The sequence below is a fragment of the Lepus europaeus genome, chromosome 14 (assembly GCF_033115175.1).
Source record: "Lepus europaeus isolate LE1 chromosome 14, mLepTim1.pri, whole genome shotgun sequence".
NCBI classification, from domain to species: Eukaryota; Metazoa; Chordata; class Mammalia; order Lagomorpha; family Leporidae; genus Lepus; species Lepus europaeus.
This window is the reverse complement of record NC_084840.1, coordinates 54137209-54157772: the sequence shown is the minus strand read 5'-3', so window position 1 is coordinate 54157772 and position 20564 is coordinate 54137209. Positions and strand designations below refer to the sequence as shown.

General features: G+C 41.8%; 1 protein-coding gene and 1 pseudogene across 4 annotated transcripts in view; both read left to right on the top strand.

The window, feature by feature from the left end:
• Positions 1 to 9828, top strand: part of LYST (lysosomal trafficking regulator) — a 225275-nt gene extending 215447 nt beyond the window's left edge. For all 4 annotated transcript variants that reach the window (XM_062210653.1, XM_062210655.1, XM_062210652.1 and 1 more), the window contains 3 exons: positions 6008 to 6164; positions 6574 to 6645; positions 7868 to 9828. In XM_062210653.1, coding sequence (XP_062066637.1) covers positions 6008 to 6164; positions 6574 to 6645; positions 7868 to 8006 — 368 coding nt within the window. In that variant the 3' untranslated portion in view covers positions 8007 to 9828. The remainder of the gene's footprint in view (positions 1 to 6007; positions 6165 to 6573; positions 6646 to 7867) is intronic.
• A 546-nt stretch (positions 9829 to 10374) lies between these two features.
• The window catches only part of LOC133773436 (tigger transposable element-derived protein 1-like), a 10692-nt pseudogene continuing 502 nt past the window's right edge, over positions 10375 to 20564 (top strand).

The following is a 20564-nucleotide window of genomic DNA, read 5'->3' as shown; positions in this document are numbered from 1 at the left end:
ATCTGTGGTATTGTATCAGCTAGTCATATGGGAGGTAGAAGCAAAATTACTTTAGCTGCAGTTACCAACTCACCGGTAGCATATTCAGGTGTCCCTGAATAGTGCACACATCATAGAGTAATGAGTAGAACACGTTTTTCCAATTTGAACAAAAAGGCTGTCCAATTTTTTAAGGCCTCTTGATAAATATATTTTAAGAAAGCATAAAGAACACTTGGTATGTAGAAAATATTATTTAAAAATTACTTTCTAAAAGAAAAGCAAAATTTAGGTTTAATGACCCAGACTAGAGTTCATCATCATATTTTCTGTATTTTAATAAGATTATCTTTTCATTTCATTTTTCCACAAACTCTTTGAAGTACCCATATGTATATACAGGGACTTTCATAGTACTTCTAACCTCACTCACACTTACACAGTTACATTATCTTTTTTAAAAGGAAAAAATCTCTGCAACGATTAACTTTAAAAGAAAGGATAAAATGTAGTCTACTCTTGGAAAAGATGATTTCATTTTTTTTGAAAGATTTATTTATTTATTTGAAATTCAGAGTTACACAGAAAGAGAACAGGCAGAGAGAGAGAGGTCTTCCATCTGCTGGTTCACTCCCCAATTGCCCGCAACGGCCAGAGCTGCGCCTATCCAAAGCCAGGAGCCAGGAGCTTCTTCCGGGTCTCCCACGCAGGTACAGGGGCCCAAGGACTTGGGCCATCTTCTACTGCTTTCCCTGGCAATAGCAGAGAGCTGGATGGGAAGTGGAGCAGCCAGGTCTTAAACCGGCACCCATATGGGATGCCAGCACATCAGGCCAGGGCATTAACCCACTGTGCCACAGTGCCAGCCCCCAAGATGATTTCATTTTTAGTTTTATTTATCTCCTGTATCTCGATGCTGCGTTTAGATAATGTCTCCTAATCAATGTTATATAAACATCAGAAAGTCTTAGTAGGACACTGGGCATTTGTTGTAGTGGAGAGGGATAACAAAATACATTTAACATAATTTTGCCATTTCTGGCATGTTTTTTTCCCAGAAACCTTTTATTTAAGGTATATAAACTTCATGCATTTCATAAATACAACTTTGGGAACATAGTGATTCTTCCCACCCTCCCACCTGTACTCCCACCCTTCTTCCTCCTCCCTCTCCTATTCCCATACTTATTTTTTATTAAGATCTATTTTCAATTAACTTTGTACACATAAGATTAACTCTGTACTAAGTAAAGGGTCCAACAAATATCATGAGGAAAAAAAAAAAAAACTGTTCCTCAACAGTTGAGACAAGGGCTCTTCAGAGTCATTGCAAAAGAAGGAGGTACCTTTCTCTGAGGGAAGAGAGAACTTCCACTTTGAATATGGCCTTGTCTAAATAAGGTCAGAGTTGGTGAACTCAAAAGGCTGTCATAGCCTTGGCAGCTCATGACAAGAGCCTCAGGTGATTACTGATGTCATAAGTAAGAGTGTCAATTGTTAAATCAACAACAGGAGTTACTGTGTACTTACTCCCCATGTAGGATCTCAGTCCTTAATGTGTTGTACTATGAGAATTAATGGTAAAACTAGTCTTTAAACAGTACTTTATATTTTGTATGTCTTTGTGGGTGCGAACTGTTGAAATCTTTACTTAGTATATACTAAGTTGATCTTCTGTGTATAAAGATAATTAAAAATGAATCTTAATGAAGAATGAGATGGGAGAGGGAGTTGGAGATGGGATGGTTTGCAGGTGGGAGGGTGGTTATGGGAGGGGGGGACCACTATAATCCAAAAGTTGTACTTACAAAATTTATATTTATGAGATAAAGTTTTCTAAAAAAAAAAAAAAGTGCTGTAAATGTATCCTATTTTGTAAATTAAATTGCCCCCAAATTGTATACATAAAAATAAACCATACTAAAACAAAACAAAACAAAAAGAGTCATTGCATCTCAAAGTGTCAATGTCACTTCTATAAATTACCTTTTAGGTGCTCTGTTAGCTACCACAGATCAGGGAGAATATATGGTATTTGTCCTTTTGGGACTGGCTTATTTCACTAGGTACAATGTTTTCCATTTGTATCCATTTTGTTACAAATGATGGGATTTCATTTTTTTAACCACTGTGTAGTATTACAGTGGTGTACATATTCCATAATTTCTTTATCCAGTCTTCAGTTGAGAGACATTTGGTTGATTCCATGTTAACTATTGTGTAGCTGTAATAAACATAAGGCTACAGATAACTCTTTCATATGCTGATTTCATTTCTATTGGGTGAATTTCCAGGAGTGGGATGGCTGGGTCATATGGTAGGTCTGTATTCAAATTCCTGAGTTATCTCCATATTATCTTCCACAGTGGCTATACCAGTGTATATTACTACCAACAGTGGATTAGAGTACCTTTTTTCCCCAAATCCTTGTCAGCATTTGTTGTTTGTTGATATCTGTATGAAAGCCATTCTAACGGGGATGAGGTAAAACCTCATCATGGTTTTGATTTGCATTTCCCTGAGCATTTTTACATGGGTCTGTTGGCCATTTAGATTTCCTCTTTTGAAAAATGCCTATTTAAGTCTTTTGCCCATTTCTTAACTGGGTTATTTGTTTTGTTGTTGTTGGGTTTCTTGATCTCTTTATATTTTCTGGTTATTAATCTTTTATCAGTTGCATAGTTTCCAAATAATTTCTCCTATTCTGTCAGCTGCTTCTTTACTTTGATGAGTGTTTCTTTTGCAGTGCAGAAGCTTCTCAACTTGATGTAATCCCATTTGTCAATTTTGGCTTTGATTGCCTATGTTTCTGGGGTCTTTCCAAGAAGTCTTTGCCTATGCTAATGTCTTGTAGGGTTTCCCCAATGTTTTCTAATAATTTGATGGTATCAGGTCATAGATTTAGGTCTTTGATCTACTTTGAGTGGATTTTTGTATAAGGTATGAGGTAAAGGTCTTGCATCGTACTTCTGCATGTGGAGATCCAGTCTTCCCAGCACCATTTGTTGAAGAAACTCTCCTTGTCCCAGGGATTGATTTAACTCCTTTGTCATTAATAAGTTGGTTGTAGATGTGTGGGTTGATTTCTGGAGTTTCTGTTCCATTCCGTTGGTCTATCCATCTGTTTTTATACCAGTACCAGAGTGTTTTGACTATAACTGCCCTATAGTATGTCTTGAAATCTGGTATTGTGATGCCTCTGGCTTTGTTTTTGTTGTGTAAGATTGCTTTAGCTATTCAGAGTCTCCTGTGTTTCCATGTGAATTTCAGCACCATTTTTTCTACATCTGAGAAAAATGTCTTTATTTTGATTGGTATCTCACTGAACCTGTAAATTGCTTTGGTCTACCATGTTTTAAATATGCAGTTTATTGGCATTAATTGTATTAACAGCTGTAGTACACCACTGTTTCAAAACATCATCTATCAACCCAAACAGAAACTTTAACCACTATGAAATAATGCTTATTCCCTCTCTGCCACCCCAACTCTGTAGTAGCCTCTGTTCTTTCTGTCTCCATGAAATTGCCTATTCTAGTTATTTTATGTAAGTAGAATCATAATATTTGTCCTTTTGTGTCTGATTTATTTCATTTAACCTGATGTTCTCAGGATTCATTCATATATAATAAGTGTCATAACTTCATTCCTTTTTATAGTTAATAATTGTATATATAAGGGTACTTTAAAAAGTTCATGGGAAATAAAATAAAGGTATACCAGGGTATAAAAATTTTTAAATCTATGTATTTTTTCATATCTTGCTTTTTCTATGATCTTTTTAAGATCCTTCAGGTATACCACATTGGTTATCTATTCCTCTATGGTAGAAGACTGTCTTATGGGTTATTTTGCCTTCTAGCTATTGTGAATAATGCTACAGTATATTACATTTTTGTTTGTAATATTTGAAGATTATTAGCATATCTTTAAATAAAGAAGCATTTCCAATGTTTGTTCACTGTCTCAAGAAAGGAGAGAAATAAAATCTCTACCTTTATGTTAGTCCTAATCAAAAGATAGTGTTATTAAGACTATGTTATCAAAAAAAAAAGACTATGTTATTCAAACTTCATCATGCTCCCTAACTTCTTTCTTTATCAGTGTGAGAATATTTTCCCTAAAGAAATCTGGACCCATCATAATTAAGCCCCAAACCACCAGCCCCAGTTTGTAGAGCATGCAAAGTAACTGTGGCCAACTTTGCTCTTAAGAAAACTAGAACAAAGTGTGGTTGCTCAGTAGTCTTTGAAAATAATAGATCATTTATCTAGCGCTGTGGTGCAGCGGGTTAACGCCCTGGCCTGAAGCACCAGCATCCCACATGGGCACTGGTTCTAGTCCCGGCTGCTCCTCTTCCGATCCAGCTCTCTGCTATGGCCTGGGAAAGCAGTAGAGGATGGCCCAACTCCTTGGGCCCCTGCTCCCATGTGGGAGACCCAGAGGAAGCTACTGGCTCCTGGCTTTGGATTGGTGCAGCTCCGGCTGTTGCGGCCAATTGGGGAGTGAACCAGTAGATGGAAGACCTCTCTCTACCTCTCCTTCTCTCTCTATGTAACTCTGACTTTCAAATAAATAAATTAGAAAATAATAGATCATTTTAATAAGGTGTTGATGTTGTGGCAGGTGCTGTGGCATAGTAAGTTAAGCCTCCGCCTGCCACACCAACATCCCATATAGGCTCTAGTTTGAGTCCCAGCTGCTCCACTTCCAATCCAGCTGTTTGTTAATGGCCTGGGAAGGCAGCGGACAATGGCCCTAGTGCTTGGGCTCCTGCACCCAGTTGGGAGACCCGGAAGAAGCTCCTAATCCTGGCTTCAAGTTGACACAGCTCCAACCATTGCAGCCATTTGGGGAGTGAACCAGCTGATGGAAGACCTTTCTCTCTGTCTCTCCCTCTCTCCCTTTCTCTTTCTGTAACTCTACCTCTCAAATAAATAAATAAACCTTTTTAAAAAAAAGATTTTATTTACTTGAGAGGTAGAGTTATAGACAGAGGGAGAGACAGAGAGAAAGGTTTTCCTTCCGTTGGTTCACTTCCCAAATGGCCACAACGTCCGGAGCTGCGCCGATTCGAAGCCAGATGCCAGGTGCCTCCTCCCGGTCTCCCACGTGGGTGCAGAGGCCCAAGGACTTGGGCCATCTTCTACTGCTTTTCCAGGCCACAGCAGAGAGCTGGATTGGAAGAGCAGAAGCCGGGACTAGAACCAGCACCCATATGGGATGCGGCGCTTCAGGCGGAGGATTAAGCTACTATTCCACGGTTCCAGCCCCTAAATAAACCTTTTTTAAAAAAATAATAAGGTACTGATGTTTAAGAATCGATCTTAGGTGCCATCATTGTGCCACCATCCCACATGGGCACCAATTCCAATCCAGCTCCCTGCTAATGGCCTGGGAAAATCAGTGGAAGATGGCCCAAGTACTTGGGCCCCTACCACCCATATAGGAGACTCAGAAGAAGCTCCTAGATCCTGGATTCAGCCTGGCCCAGCGCCAGCCTTTGTACCTATCTTGGAAATGAACCCGTAGATGGAAGATCTCTCTCTGTCTCTCCTTCTCTCTCTAACTCTGCCTCTCAAATAAACAAATAAATCTTTTTCAAAAAAATCAGTCTTAAGTATTCAGCAAAATGAGTTTTCTTTAAGAATTAGTTTTTTACTTGGGTAATTCTTAGAAACAGTTTTACAGAATATTTTATCTCCTTTTAGGGTTTGGTTAGCTTGCTAGCTACTTCAAAACATAATTCAAGCTTGACAGTTCATGTACTAAAAGTGTAGTTACACAAATATTCATGATTAACCTCTCATTGCTCTACACTATAGACTTTCAAAATTTTTTTACTCATCATTGTCTCTAGATGAATATGGAAAGCTCTATGACTTACACTGTGGTAATTTCACTAGACAGTCTTAAATCATAGGAAATCTAAAAATGCAATTGGCCTTCTGGGATGCCCTTCTGAGATATGTGTGGGCTCCAAGATGCCCACATACTGGTGACCTCTGGTGTGATTTGTGTGTTTTAGCTGGTGGAGGCAGTGACCTCAGATTGTGGACTGTGAATGGGGACCTCGTTGGACATGTCCACTGCAGGGAGATCATTTGTTCCGTTGCTTTCTCCAACCAACCTGAGGGAATATCTATCAATGTCATTGCTGGAGGATTAGAAAATGGAATTGTAAGGTAAGGAGGGTCCGCATTCTCTCTCTTTGCTTCCGTTCATCGGGACACAGCGGTTTCAGGTATTATTTTATACAACTAGGCATATTATGTTTAAATTTAGAGATGTAAAATCAACTTTGGATATAGGTTCTTCAGTTATTCCTGTTTATTTCTAAACAATAAAGATAGCTTTAGTATAGTTCTGAAGTTTTACATCAACTATAAAGTGTTAACAGTATGAAAGTACACAAAGGAAAAAGGAAACATTTCCTTTATTCCCATACCTACCTCCTGCAAAACTCCCAGAGACAACCACTGTTTGTTCTGTTTCCTTCCAGATGATTTTTAATGAACAAACACATACGTGGGGTTTGTTTAGTGGGGGTAATTTTAGTTTGCGTAAGTAGATGATCTTTTTTCTCCCCTGCAGGTTGTGGAGCACATGGGACTTAAAGCCTGTGAGAGAAATTACATTTCCCAAATCAAATAAACCGATCATAAGGTAAGATCCCCCACCCTCTGTTTCTCATAATATAACTTGTGATTGTATTTTTGTTAGATATTGAAGCAAAAGACCTGAGAAAAGTGACTGACATCATCATGAAAAGCCAACCACTTATCAAGACCCAGCAGTGTGGGCAACCGTACTACTCATCTTCATGATGATGATCTGAGTCCAGAACTTGGAGTCTAACGCACAGACACACTTGTAGCAGGCCCAGGCCTCTGGAGTTAAGAAATTGTATTTGTTTTCTTTCTTTATTTGAAAAGATGGCAACAATGATTGATAGCTGCAGGAGTATGATTGACAAGATGGATAAACAGCCGGTCACCCTTTGCTTAGTTAACAAATTTGACTTTAAAAACTCAGTTAGGGGGTGGTGCTGTGGCGTAGTGGGTAAAGCCATCACCTGCAGCGCCAGCATCCCTTGTGTCTAAATTAAGTTAGACATAAAGCGATTCAAATTCTACTGTACTAACATAGATTTTATTTTCAGTGTACTAACTTCAGTTTTTAAAAGATTTATTTATTTATTTGAAAGGCAGAGTTACAGAGAAGGAGAAAGAGAGGGGTTCCATCCACTGTTTCACTCCACAGTTGGCTGCAGTGGCCAGAGCTGCACCTGTCTGAAACCAGGAGCCAGGAGCTTTTTCAGGGTCTACCACGCAGGTGCAGGGGCCCGAGAATTTGGGCCATCTTCTACCACTTTCCCAGGCTATAGCAGAGAGCTGGATTGGAAGTGGAACAGCCAGCACTTGAACCAGCGCCCATGTGGGATGCCGGCACTGCAGGCGGCAGCTTTACCCACTATGGCATAGCACCAGCCCCTAGTGTACTAACTTTAAAGTTTAACAAACCTCAGTTACCTATTAATAAAAAACCACTTATTTCTATAAGGAGAAAATTTAGAACTGTATATTTTTAAAGTTTTCTTATATATTTGTTGTTTAGGTAATAAAGTAGAAACAACAATGAATGAGAAGATATACATAGAAGAAAGAAATCTACTAAGCTCTCAATCCTCATTTTATTTCTTATCAACTAAAAATGAGCCTTAGAAATTTGTCAGCAAAGTAACTTTATTACAATGATACTCAAACCAATGACTTGTGGTCAGTCTTTTAGTTTACCTTTCTGTGCTCCAGTGAAGGTATCTTAACTTCTTTAATCTAATCTCTGTGTGGTGACCAACATGTCTAATGTACAATTTTTTTTTTTGCAGCCTTACATTTTCTTGTGATGGCCACCATTTGTACACAGCGAACAGTGATGGGACTGTGATTGCCTGGTGTCGGAAGGACCAGCAGCGCTTGAAACAGCCGATGTTCTATTCCTTCCTTAGCAGCTATGCAGCTGGATGAATGGCAGGGAACTTTGCATTCTCCAAAGCACTGTAACTCTAAACTAGATTTGTTGACCTCACCAGTTTTAAGAGGTTGAACCTGAAGAAATGGATGACTAACAAACCATCCAAACTATGAAAAAGCCTCTTATCAACACAAAATTCTAAAGCCTTCTGTGATCCTGAAAGTTATATTCTAATTTAGTGATAACCTGGAAGATTGTGTCAGTATGCACCAAACAAGTTTTAAGTCTTGTGTGGTAATTTAAAATCATTCTTAAAGTTTTTTCCCACAAAGGTATTCGAAAGACAAGAGTAAGGTCTCCTCTTTTTCTATCATTCCTAAAAGGCCAGTAGAATAAAATAATTAGCTGATTATTTACATAAAATATTCTAAAAGATATTTAAAAATATTTCTGCCTTGAGATACCTCCCCCTACATGCACACAAACACACAAGTGAAAGAAAAATAATCTTGGCACTCAATAATTGCTTTTTATTGAGAAGCAAATTTTGCCTCAGCACCAAAGATTTTATGGAGTAACTAAATAGTAAAAATAAACTAACATGAATCTCAACTTTGGGCAGTTTTTGCCAATTTCTTTCTTAGAGGAGAACCAGAATTTTTGACAGCCACAAACTAGAATACAGGTATCTTTGATTTCATACACATTCTGTTTCTTCATGACGATTTTACTTAGAATTTATAACACTAGATGCTGAATATCCTTGGTTGAATCACTGAGGACTGACACTCACTCACTGTAACAGGAAGCCTCTACTATGCAAGGAGCCTGCACAGATCTTGTTAGCACAGTGTGGGCAAAGTTTTTCATCTAAGCTCCAGGAAGAATTTTCCTCCCTACAACAAAATTGTAAAAGAAAAGGAAACAGCTTGCTTTGTTATGAGCAGGAGGCAGAATAATACTTTGAGGAAATATTGTCACTCTATTAACCTACCACCTCAGAATTCTAGGAACAATAGAAAAAGCTTAAGTTTGCGCTGCAGAAAACTTAAATACCCTAAAGACGGAATTCCTAAAAATCTTGGAGTAGTCTCTCTCATGGTATTACAGCTATATTTTTACTTAGGGTGCTGCTTTATTGGCTTTGAAAATACTGTAAAGTAAGCTGAGTAATAATGTTACCATAGTATAAAAATATATATTCCTGCCTATGAATAACATGTGTATTTGTTATGGAAACTTAATTCATATGGTGTTTACAGAACCACTTTTGTAACTTCCAGACTTTCTAAGACATTCTGCATAAAACAATATAAAATACAATTCCAAAGTCTCTGCTGTCCAAAATAGGTAAGAGAGAAAGTAGTGTCCTCATATACTTTAAACCTGAATTTCATACACAGATAAGGACACCTAACAGGCTGTGTTTACATCATGGTTTACACCAGCCACGTGTTAATTCTGAGGTCCATATATAAATGCAGAGATAAGATTGTTCCTATTCACGTTGAAGTGATTTGCTTTGTTTTAAAAAAAAAAATTGCAGCTATTGTCTAACTTTTTTTTTTGTACTGAGAACTTTAAATTAGTCCCCTGTTAGAATAGGGTTGCTACTCAGTCTTTTTTTAAGGCCGAATTTCATCATTTATCTGAAGAGAAAATATGCAAAATAACTGGTCTTGTTAAGAGTGCAATATTATATTTTTATGTAAAAATCAAAGTTAATTTGGGGGGATTATTTATTAAGCATGAGACCTAATATGTATATGTTTGAAATGCTTCATAATGTGCATGTTGTAGCAAACATTTCTGTAAATTACCACAAGCTCTGTTACCTTTGTATACACTGCCACTTCAATTTGGAAATAAATTTCATAAAAACTAGATTTAAATATCTATTCTCTGTACAATTTAAATATTATGACCATATCTCAAATCGATGAATTTTTCTTGCAACCCACATAGGTTCTATAAATTTATATCACTGGGAGGAGATAACTTTTGACTTCTTGTGTTTTTGTGCCAGATTTTTATATTTCAACCTTTACTACCCTTAAATGAAGTTTGGACAGCAGTCCCAAGATCAAACCATTTATTTTAAAGGAAAGAACATCAGTTCTGTCCACCCACCATGCACTCCCCAGAAGACCATCAAGCCCCTGCCATGTGCAGGCACTCTGCTAAGTGCTGAGGATATCAAGCTGCCCAAGGTACAGTTAGTTGTTCCCTGAGCTCCTGGAGGTCACAGGCTGTGGAGAAACCGCAGTAAGTAGCATGCAGTGTGTGCACAGCCAGGAGGTGGAGTACAGGGTAGTCTGAGAGAATACAGCAGGAAGAATTCAATTTGCATTGAAGTAATCTAGAAAGCTTGAAAAATTGAAATTTTTGTGGAAACCCAGTGAATGGATAAAAATCTGATAGATGTGTTCCAGCCGATACCTGTGCAAAGACCTGGAGTGGGAATGTGTACAAGCAAGGCCCAGTGAGGAAAGGAGCATCCTCTCCACACCTCCACCTTTGGGAGGAGAAAGGACAGAAGTTAGAAAATGGTGGGTAAATTCAACAACAGCAGTTCAAGAGCCCGGAATGCTTTTGTTCTGCTTTGTATCTGTGGTGTTTTAAGAGTTCTGGAGACCAGCATGCCCATTTCAAGGTATCTGTCCCCAAGAGAACTCAGCAGCAACACTTTTTCGGGCTAAGCCTGCCCCCTCGCTGTCTGCAAGCTTCAGTTTGTTCCTTCGCAGGTGCAAGCCTAGTGCCAGGTGATGGGTATCAAAGGGAGGGGCAGGGGAATTCTTTCCAGGCCTTGGTCTGTTTCTATTTCAGATAACTCAGTATTCTATGGTCAAAATAAAGGAGAGCTACAAGGCCAACATTTACAAACATGAGTAGGGAGGAAAAAAACTTGACAGTTAACATTTCTTTTATTGGTAATCTTGCATAGAGGTTAGTTGGAGTTTGAAACCATTGGAGTTCTTGGATTAAATGTGTTATACTCCCCATTTCTTTGCTTATTACCTCCCAGAAAGGTACTCTAGCTGTTCCTAAATTGTCTCAGACTAGGGACAAAATGTCCCAATTTGGTCCCAAATCATCCCAATTCTTGGACAGCCATATAGTTTTTTTTCAATGTATGCATCTTCTCAGGATAATACTCTATATAGTGTGTGTGTGTGTGTGTATATATATATATATATTTTTTTTTTTTAATTTGAAAGAGCCACAGAGAAAGAGAGACCTTCTATCTACTGGTTTACTCTCCAATAGCTTCAATGGCCAGGGCGGGGCCAGAATGAACTCAGGAGCCAGGAGCTTCATCCAAGTTTCCCATGTGGGTGCAGGAGCCAAAGGACTTGGGCAATCTTCTACTGCTTTCCCAGGTGCATTAGCAGGGACCTAGATCGAAAGTGGAGCAGCCAGGACTTGAACAGCACCCATATGGGATGCCCACTTCACAAGCAGCAGCTTAACTCATTGCGCTACAACACTGGCCCCAGTACTACAAAATGTAACAGGCCTTAAAACCTTCCACCAGAAAGACCAACTGGAAAGCATTAACTGTTGGAGGGTAGACGGGAAAGGAAACCAAGAAGTTCCTTTTGGAAGAAAAATTCATGGAGGTCAAAGGAAAGCAAGAGAGGTTTTAGGTTCAGCACAAACCAATGTTTTTATAGAATCACACTGTTACCCGAAGTGTTTATTAGGTATTTAGATATTTCCCCCAGGAATGTCCCCTTTTAAACCTCACAATTAAAAGGGGCAGCGGGGCCAGCACTGTGGCACAGCAGGTTAAAGCCCTGGCCTGAAGTGCCAACATCCCATATGGGTGCCGGTTCTAATCCCAGCTGCTCCTCTTCCAATCCAGCTCTCTGCTATGGCCTTGGAAAGCAGTAGAAGATAGCCCAAGTGCTTGGGCCCTTGCACCCTCGTGGGAGACCTGGAAGAAGCTCCTGGTTCCTGGCTTCGGATCTGCACAACTCTGGCGATTGCTGCCATCTGGGGAGTGAACCAGCAGATGATAGACCTTTCTCTCTGTGTCTCTACCTCTCTCTGTAACTCTGTCTTTCAAATAAAATAAATCTTCAAAAGGGGGGTGGGGAGCAGCTACATTTGCCAATACAAATTATATACACTGAAATATACATCCAGTTGGGAAAGAGGTGGCACCAGTTTTATGTTTTATATGACAAGAGCAGAAAAATGTATCCTGCCACTATAGGGACACTGGGTCGTAACCCAGCTGTATGAGAGCAACCAAGTAAAACAGTGTGTACTTTGAAGCCAAAATGACCAGAAAATCGTTTGAGATCGGGCTACAGTATTTTTGCTCAAGGGCTAAGGATGTTTTCTTCCCTCGTGAACAAAGATAATGAGAGATGAGTGTTTTAAAGATTGTTTTGTGGCAAAGTCTCTTGTTTCTATTGTAAATCAAACTGATATTCCCAGAACTTCTGAGGGCTCCCATACTTTTCACACTTGATCTTAGCCCAAAGGCCAAGAAGCGATAAGCCATACTTTTCATTGTCAGATTTTAATTTTGTTAAAATAGCTTTAAAATTCTTCAGAATCCAATTCTAAGAGGTAAGCAAAAAAGACTGTCTCGAGTTTTTTAAAGTAAAAATGAAGCTATAATTTTTCATAGTTTCTGGTTTGGCTTGGATGTGGTTTGGCTCCTGAAGTCAGACAGACATACAAACCCCAGAGTTCCAGGTTGCCAGGTGGAAGAGGTGGAAATGTATCCCATCAGGCGTCTAGAAGGTGGGCCTCGTGAGGGACCCTTAGGGTGGCGGGGCATGCCTCCAGGGGTAATTTTCACGAGATGATTGTAACCCGCACTGTGCTGCTTCCATCCACTAACCTTGTCAGAGGCCAAACCAACTGAACTGCCCACTCTCAGACTTGAACCTCCAAAACCGAGAGCTAAATAGACCTCTCCTTCATACAAGGCTAATATCAGGTATTTCATTACAGTGACAAAAAGCTGCCTGGGACAGTTTTTGATATGACCTAAATACAAATCATTAATTAACTAACTTATGTCGTTTCTAAAGATAATTTTCTATGTAGTAGTATTTTGTTGCAACCAAGGAAAACCTACTCATGTTATCTAGTTAAGAATTAAACATCGTTGGCCAGTGCCGTGGCTTAACAGGCTAATCCTCCACCTTGTGGCGCCGGCACACCGGGTTCTAGTCCCGGTCGGGGCATCGGATTCTATCCCGGTTGCCCCTCTTCCAGGCCAGCTCTCTGCTATGGCCCGGGAAGGCAGTGGAGGATGGCCCAAGTGCTTGGGCCCTGCACCCGCATGGGAGACCAGGAGAAGCACCTGGCTCCTGGCTTCAGATCAGCACGATGCGCCGGCTGCAGCGGCCATTGGAGGGTGAACCAATGGCAAAAAGGAAGACCTTTCTCTCTGTCTCTCTCTCTCACTATCCACTCTGCCTGTCAAAAAAAAAAAAGAATTACACATCGTGACCAGCGCTGTGGTGTAGCGGGTAAAACCACTGCCTGCAGTGCTGGCATCCCATATGGGTGCCGGTTTGAGTGCCAGCTGCTCCACTCCCAACCCAGCTCTCTGCTATGGCCTGGGAAAGCAGTAGAAGATGGCCCAAGTCCTTGGGCCCCTGCACCCTTGTGGGAGACTGGGAGGAAGCTCCTGGCTTCTACCTTCAGATTGTCACAGCTCCGGCCCTTGTGGCTATCTGGGAAGTGAACCAGCAGATGGAAGACCTCTCTCTCTCCCTCTCTCTTTCGCCTCTGCCTCTCTATAACTCTGCCTTTCAAACAAATAAATAAATCTTTTTAAAAAAAGAATTAAACATCTACTTTATTTTCTAGGATGGTATGAAGAACACAGTTCTGAGGTCCAGTGCCTCACAGCTTGTAGCTGAAACTGCAAGAACAGGTGTGTTCCACTACCCCTTCTAGCGTGTGCGTATTTACACACAAGCATTGCTTATTGATCCTCCGCTGCAAGCATCATTTGCAGAGCCAGTTCCAACGCTGCCTCATGGATACCTGTGCCCAATACTGGTGCTCACGTAGGAAACCATGCAGTTTCCCACTGCTTTATGTTCAACTGGTAGTCCCTTGTGTTTTCCTGCATTTAAATTTCTTGCAGTTATTTTCAACGTACTCAGTGTTTGGAAATCTTTTTCCTGTAAACATATATGAGTTTCAGAAACAACTTAGTCATCAGATTGGAGCCTGATAAATAATTGGTAGCTATTTTAGTTTTTTTTTTAAATGATTACAAGGTAGTTTTTTAAAATTTTTTTTAAAAAATTTTTTTAATATTTCTGCAAATAATTCCAAAAGAGAAATTTTCAAAATGTTTTAAGCAATTTACAGTATTGTTTAGGTGCTTACACAGAAAGAGCAAAGGAGTGAAGGGAAGGCCAGTGGATAGATGGATAGAATTATATCTCATTGTTTCCTTGATAGTTTTCAAGAAAATTTCCCCACTCAAACTACAAAGTTTTGGGATGCCCTTCCTTGTCTTTGGATAATGTCTTTCTCAAAACTGAAGCCCACACTTGGATGGGTATGTTCACTTACACTCTTTTCTTTTCTTCTAAAGATTTATTTATTCATTTGAAATTCAGAGTTACAGAGAGAGAAGGAGAGACAGAAGTCTTTCATCTGCTGGTTCACTCCCCAAATGCCCACAATGACCCGGGCCAGGCCAGGAGCTAGGAGCCTCCTCTAGGTTCATTTTATTTATCATGATGCACTTTATTGCAATGCACAAATACTGCGTTTTTCACAAACTGAATGTTTGTGACAAGCCTACATCAAGCAAGTCTGTTAGCGCCGTTTTTCTAACTGCATGTACCCACTTCATGTCTCTGTGTCACATTTAGGTAATTTTCACCATATTTCAAACTTTTCATTATTCTGTTTTGGTAGTCTGTGATCAGCGATCTTTGATGTTAATGTTGCAGTTGTTCTGGGGGCACCCAAACTGCACCCATAAAAGATAGAAAATTTATTAACCATCTTACACGTGTGCTGTGACTGCTCCACCATGGGCCATTCCCCCATTTCTCTCCCTGACTTTGGGCCTCCCTATTCCCAAGATACGATATTGAGATTAGGCCAAGTAATAACCCTACAACAGCCTCTAAGTGTTCAAGTGAAAGAGTCACAAATCTCTCACTTTAATTTGAGCATTGTGATGCAGCAGGTTGAGCCACTGTTTCCAATGCCAGCACCCCTGTATCAGAGCACTGGTTTGAGTCCTGGCTGCTCCACTTCTTTGTTTTTTTGTTTGTTTGTTTTTTGTTGTTTTTTTTTTTTTTTTGACAGGTACAGTTATAGACAGAGAGAGACAGAGACAGAGAGAAAGGTCTTCCTTCCGTTGGTTCACTCCCCAAGCGGCCGCTACGGCTGGAGCTGCGCTGATCTGAAGCCAGGAGCCAGGTGCTTCTTCCTGGTCTCCCATGCAGGTGCAGGGCCCAAGCACTTGGGCCATCCTCCACTGCCTTCCCAGGCCATAGCAGAGAGCTGGACTGGAAGAGGAGCAACTGGGTCTAGAACCGGTGCCCATCCGGCGCCCATATGGGATGCTGGCGCTGCAGGCAGAGGATTAACAAAGTGAGCCACGGCACCAGCCCCATGGCTGCTCCACTTCTGATCCAGCCTCCTGATAAATCTCCTGGGAGAGAAATAGAAGATGTCCCACGTACTTGGGCCCCTGCCATCCATGTAGGAGATTCTCATGGAGTTCTGGATCCTGGCTATTGTGGCCATTTGAGGAGTAAACCAGAGAATGGAAGATCTTGTTCTGTGTTTCTCCCTCTCTCTCTCTCTCTCTCTCTCTCTCTCTCTCTCTCTCTCTGACATGTTACCTTTCAAATAAATGAACCTTTCTTAAAAAGATTTTATTTATGTATTTTAGAGGCAAAGTTACAGAGAGAGAGAGAGAGAGAGAGAGAGAGAGAGAGAGGCCTTGCATCCACTGGTTCACTCCCCAAGTGGCTGCAGTGGCCAGAGCCAGGCCAATCTGAAGCCAGGAGCCAGGGGCTGCTTCCAGGTCTCCCACATGGGTGCAGGGGCCCAGGCACTTGGGCCGTCTTCCACTGCCTTCCTGGCAGACAGCTGGATCTGAAGAGGAGCAGCCAGGACATGAACTGGTGCCTCTATGGGATGCTGGCAACACAGATGGAGGCTTAGCCTACTACACCACAGAGCCAGCCCCATAAATAAATCTTAAAAAGAAATCAAAACCTATAAATGATTAAGCTTAGTGAGGAAGGCATGTCAAAAGCTGAGAAATGGGGCCAGTATTGTGGTATAGCAGGTAAAGCCATTGCCTGCAATGCTGGTATCCCATATGGGCGCTGGTTCAAGATCTGGCTGCTCCACTGCCAATCTAGCTCCCTGCTAATGTGCCTGGGAAAACAGCAGAAGATGGCCCAAGTGCTTGAACCCCTGAACCCATATGGGAGATGCAGAATAAGCTCCTGACTCCTGACTTCAGCCTGGCCCAGCCATGGCCATTGTGGCCATTTGGGGAGTGAACCAGTAGATAGATAGATAGATATCTGTGTGTGTGTGTGTGTTTCTTCATCTCTCAGTGTAACTGTGACTTTCAAATACATTAAAAAAAAAAAAAAACCTTAGATATGCCAAAAGCTAGGCCTATTATGCCAAACAATTGGCCAAGTTGTGAATGAAAAGGAAAAGTTCTGGAAGGAACTTGAAAGTGCTACTCCAGTGAACACAGAGGTGGGTTCATGAAGTTTAAGGAACAAAGCCATCTCCATAACATATGAGGGCAAAGTGAAGCAGCAAGTGCCAATGGAGAAGCTGCAATAAGTCGCCCATCATGTTGTACATGATGCAACATTATAGTGGAATAAGCTTCCAACTAGGACTTTCAGAGCTAGAGAGGAGAAGTCAATGCTTGGCTTCTAAACTTGAAAAGGCAGGCTGACTCTTGCTAAGAGCTAATGTGACCAATGACTTTAAGTTGAAGCCAGTGTTCTTTTGCCAACAAAACCTGGATGACAGCAATCTGCATACAACAAAGCTTATTGAACACATAAGCCCACTATTGAGACCTACTACTCAGAAAGAAAGAGTCCTTTCAAAATATTACAGCTCCTTGACAATGCACCTGATGAACCAAGAGCTCTGGTGGTGATGGAGATTATGTTTTCATGCCTGAAAAAAACAGCATCCATTCTGCAGCCCATGGATCAGGAAGTCTTCAAAGTCTTATTATTTAAGGAATCAATTTCAGGGTCAACATTATGCTATAACAGGTAAAGCCTCTGCCTGTGGCGCCAGCATCCCATCTGAGCACCGATTCAAGTCCCGGCTGCTCCAATTCCAATCCAGCTCCTTGCTGATCGCCTGTGAAAAGCAGCCCCAGTGCTTGGGCTTCTACACCCACGTGGAAGACCGTGAAGAAGCTCCTGGCTTCTGACTTCAGACAGGCCCAGCTCTGGCCATTTGGGGAATGAACCAGCAGATTCTCTCTCTCTAACTCTGCCTTTCAAATAATTAAATAAATCTTTATAAAAGAAGAAATAAGTGTCATGAGACTATAGGTGGCATAGTTATTCTTCTGATGGATCTGGGCAACGTGAACTGAAGACTTTCTGGAAAGAATTCTCCATTCCAGATGCCATCAAGAACATTTTGTTAGGCCGGCACCGTGGCTCAGTAGGCTAATCCTCCGCCTTGCGGCGCTGGCACACCGGGTTCTAGTCCCGGTCGGGGCACCGATCCTGTCCCGGTTGCCCCTCTTCCAGGCCAGCTCTCTGCTGTGGCCAGGGAGTGCAGTGGAGGATGGCCCAAGTGCTTGGGCCCTGCACCTGCATGGGAGACCAGGAGAAGCACCTGGCTCCTGGCTTCGGATCAGCACGATGCGCCGGCTGCAGCGGCCATTGGAGGGTGAACCAACGGCAAAAAGGAAGACCTTTCTCTCTGTCTCCCTCTACTGTCCACTCTGCCTGTCAAAAAAAAAAAAAAAAAAAAAAAAGAACATTTTGTTTCACGCGAGGCGGTCAAAATACCAACATTAACAGGAGTTTGGAAGAAGCTGATTCCAACCTCATGGATGACTTTGAGGGCTTCAAGACTTCAGTGGGGGAAGTGACTGCAGATGTGAAAATAGCAAGGGGACTAACATTAGGAGTGGAGCCTCAAGATGTATCAGCATTGCCGCTGTCTGGTGATAAAGCTTCAATGGATGCTTCTTATGGATGAGCACAGAAAGCAGTTTCCTTCTTTAAAAAAATTTATTTATTTATTTATTTGAGAGGCAGAGTTATGGACAGAGAGGGAGAGACAGAGAGAGGTCTTCCATCCACTGGTTCACTCCACAAATGGCTGCAACAGCAGGAGCTGGGCCAATGAGGAGCCAGGAGCTTCTTCCAGGTCTCCCATGCAGTTGCAGGGGCCCAAGCACTTGGGCCATGTTCCACTGCTTTCCCAGGATATAGGCAGGGAGCAGGATCAGAAGTGGAGCAACAGGGACATGAACCGGTGCCCATATGGGATACCAGCGCTGCAGGCAGAGGCTTAACCTGCTACACCACAGTGCCGGCCTCAAAGCAGTTTCTTGAGAAGAAACTACCACTGGCAGAGATACTGTGAACATGGTTGAAATGGCAAGGATACAGCATATTACATAAATATGATAGTTAATAAAGTAATGGGAAGGCTCAAGAAAATTGTTGCCAAGTTTGAAGTTCTACAGTTGGTAAAAAAAAAAAAATGTCAAATACAGCATCAATGCTACAGAGAAATATTTTATGAAAACAGGATTCAGTCAATGCAACAAACCTCATTATTGTGTTAAGAAACTGCCAGGACCAGCACTGTGGCATAGTGGGTTAAGCCACCACCTTTGATGCCATCATTCCATATGGGTATCGGTTTGCATCCCAGCTGCTCCACTTCTAATCCAGCTCCCTGCTAATGCACCTGGGAAAGCAGCAGAGGATGGCCCAAGTGCTTTGGGCCCCTGCACTCATGCGGGAGACCTGGAAGAAGCTCTAGGCTCCTGCCTTTGGCCTGGCCCAATCCTGGCCATTTCGGCCATTTGAGGAGTGAATTAGCAGATAGAGGATTCTCTCTCTCTCTTTCTCTCTCTCTCTCTCTATCTCTCTCTCTTTCTGTGTAATTCTGCTTTTCAAATAAATAAATGTATCTTTAAAAAAATAAAAGAATCTGCTATAACCGCACTATTCTTCAGCAATCACCACCCTGATTAGTCAGCAGCCAACAACATCAAAACAAGACCCTGCACCAGCAAAAAGATGACTCACTGAAGACTCGGATAATGAGTTTTAATTAAGATGTACATTGTATTTTTAGACAGAATGCTATTGCACACTTAGTAGACTACAGCATGGTGTAAGTACAGCTTTTGTATACATTGGAACACTACACAGTGTGTGTGACTTGCCTTACTGTGATATTTGCTTTATGGTGGTGGCCTGGAACTTCCACCTGTGGTATCTCTGAGGTGTGCCTGTATAAGACAGAGGATTTCAAAGAACTCAGAATGATGGAGAAGAACACAAAGAAGAGACCTGGGATACAATCAAGTAAATTTTGTCTACATATCAGTGACTATATGGGAAGAGGACAGTCAGGTTTCCACAAGACATCAAAATTATTTAGGGGTGCAGGTGTTTGGCCTAGCAATCAAGATGCTGGTTAGGACACTTGAATCCCATCTTGGAGTGCCTAGATATGAGTCTTGGCTCCACTCCTTTTTTAAAAAAAGATATATTTTATTTATTTGAAAGAGTTACAGAGGTAGAGACAGAGAGAGAGGTCTTCCATCCGCTGGTTCACTCCCCAGAAGGCCGCAACGGCCGGAGCTGCGCCGATCCAAAACCAGGAGCCAGGAGCTTCTTCCAGGTCTCCCATGTGGGCGCAGGGGCCCAAGGACTTGGGCCATCCTCTACTGCTATCCCAGGCCATAACACAGAGCTGGACCGGAAGAGGAGCAGCAGGGACTAGAACCGGCACCCATATGGGATGCTGGCACTTCAGGCCAGGGCTTTAATCCACTGCACCACAGCGCTGGCCCCATGGAAGATGATTCCCTCCCCCTCCCCCTCCCTTTCTCCCTCTCCCTCCAAATAAATAAATAAATCTTTGGAAAAAATACATTCTAGAACAATGAGAGAGAGAAAAAATGAGAGAGGAAAAAGAGGAATAGCAAGATAGTAGATTTAAACCTAACCGCATGAAAATTACATATGAAGGAAATGACCTAAACACTCAATTAAAAACACAGATATGTCAGACTGAATAAAAATAGCAAGATGTTGGGTCGGTGCTTTGGCACAGCAGGTAAAGCTACTGCCCATGAAGCCAGCACCCCATTTGGGTGCCAGTTTGTGTCCTGACTGCTCCTTTTCCAATCCAGCTCCCTGCTAATGGCCTAGGGAAAGGCAGAGGAAGATGGCTCAAGTATTTGGGTCCCTGCTACCCATGTGGGAAACCTGGATGAAACTCCTGGCTCCTGGCTTTGCCCTGGCCCAGCCCTGGCAGTTGTGCCCATCTGGGAAGTGAACCAATAGATAGAAGATCTCCCTCTTTCTGTCTCCCCACTCCTGCCCCGAATCTGCCTTTCAAATAAA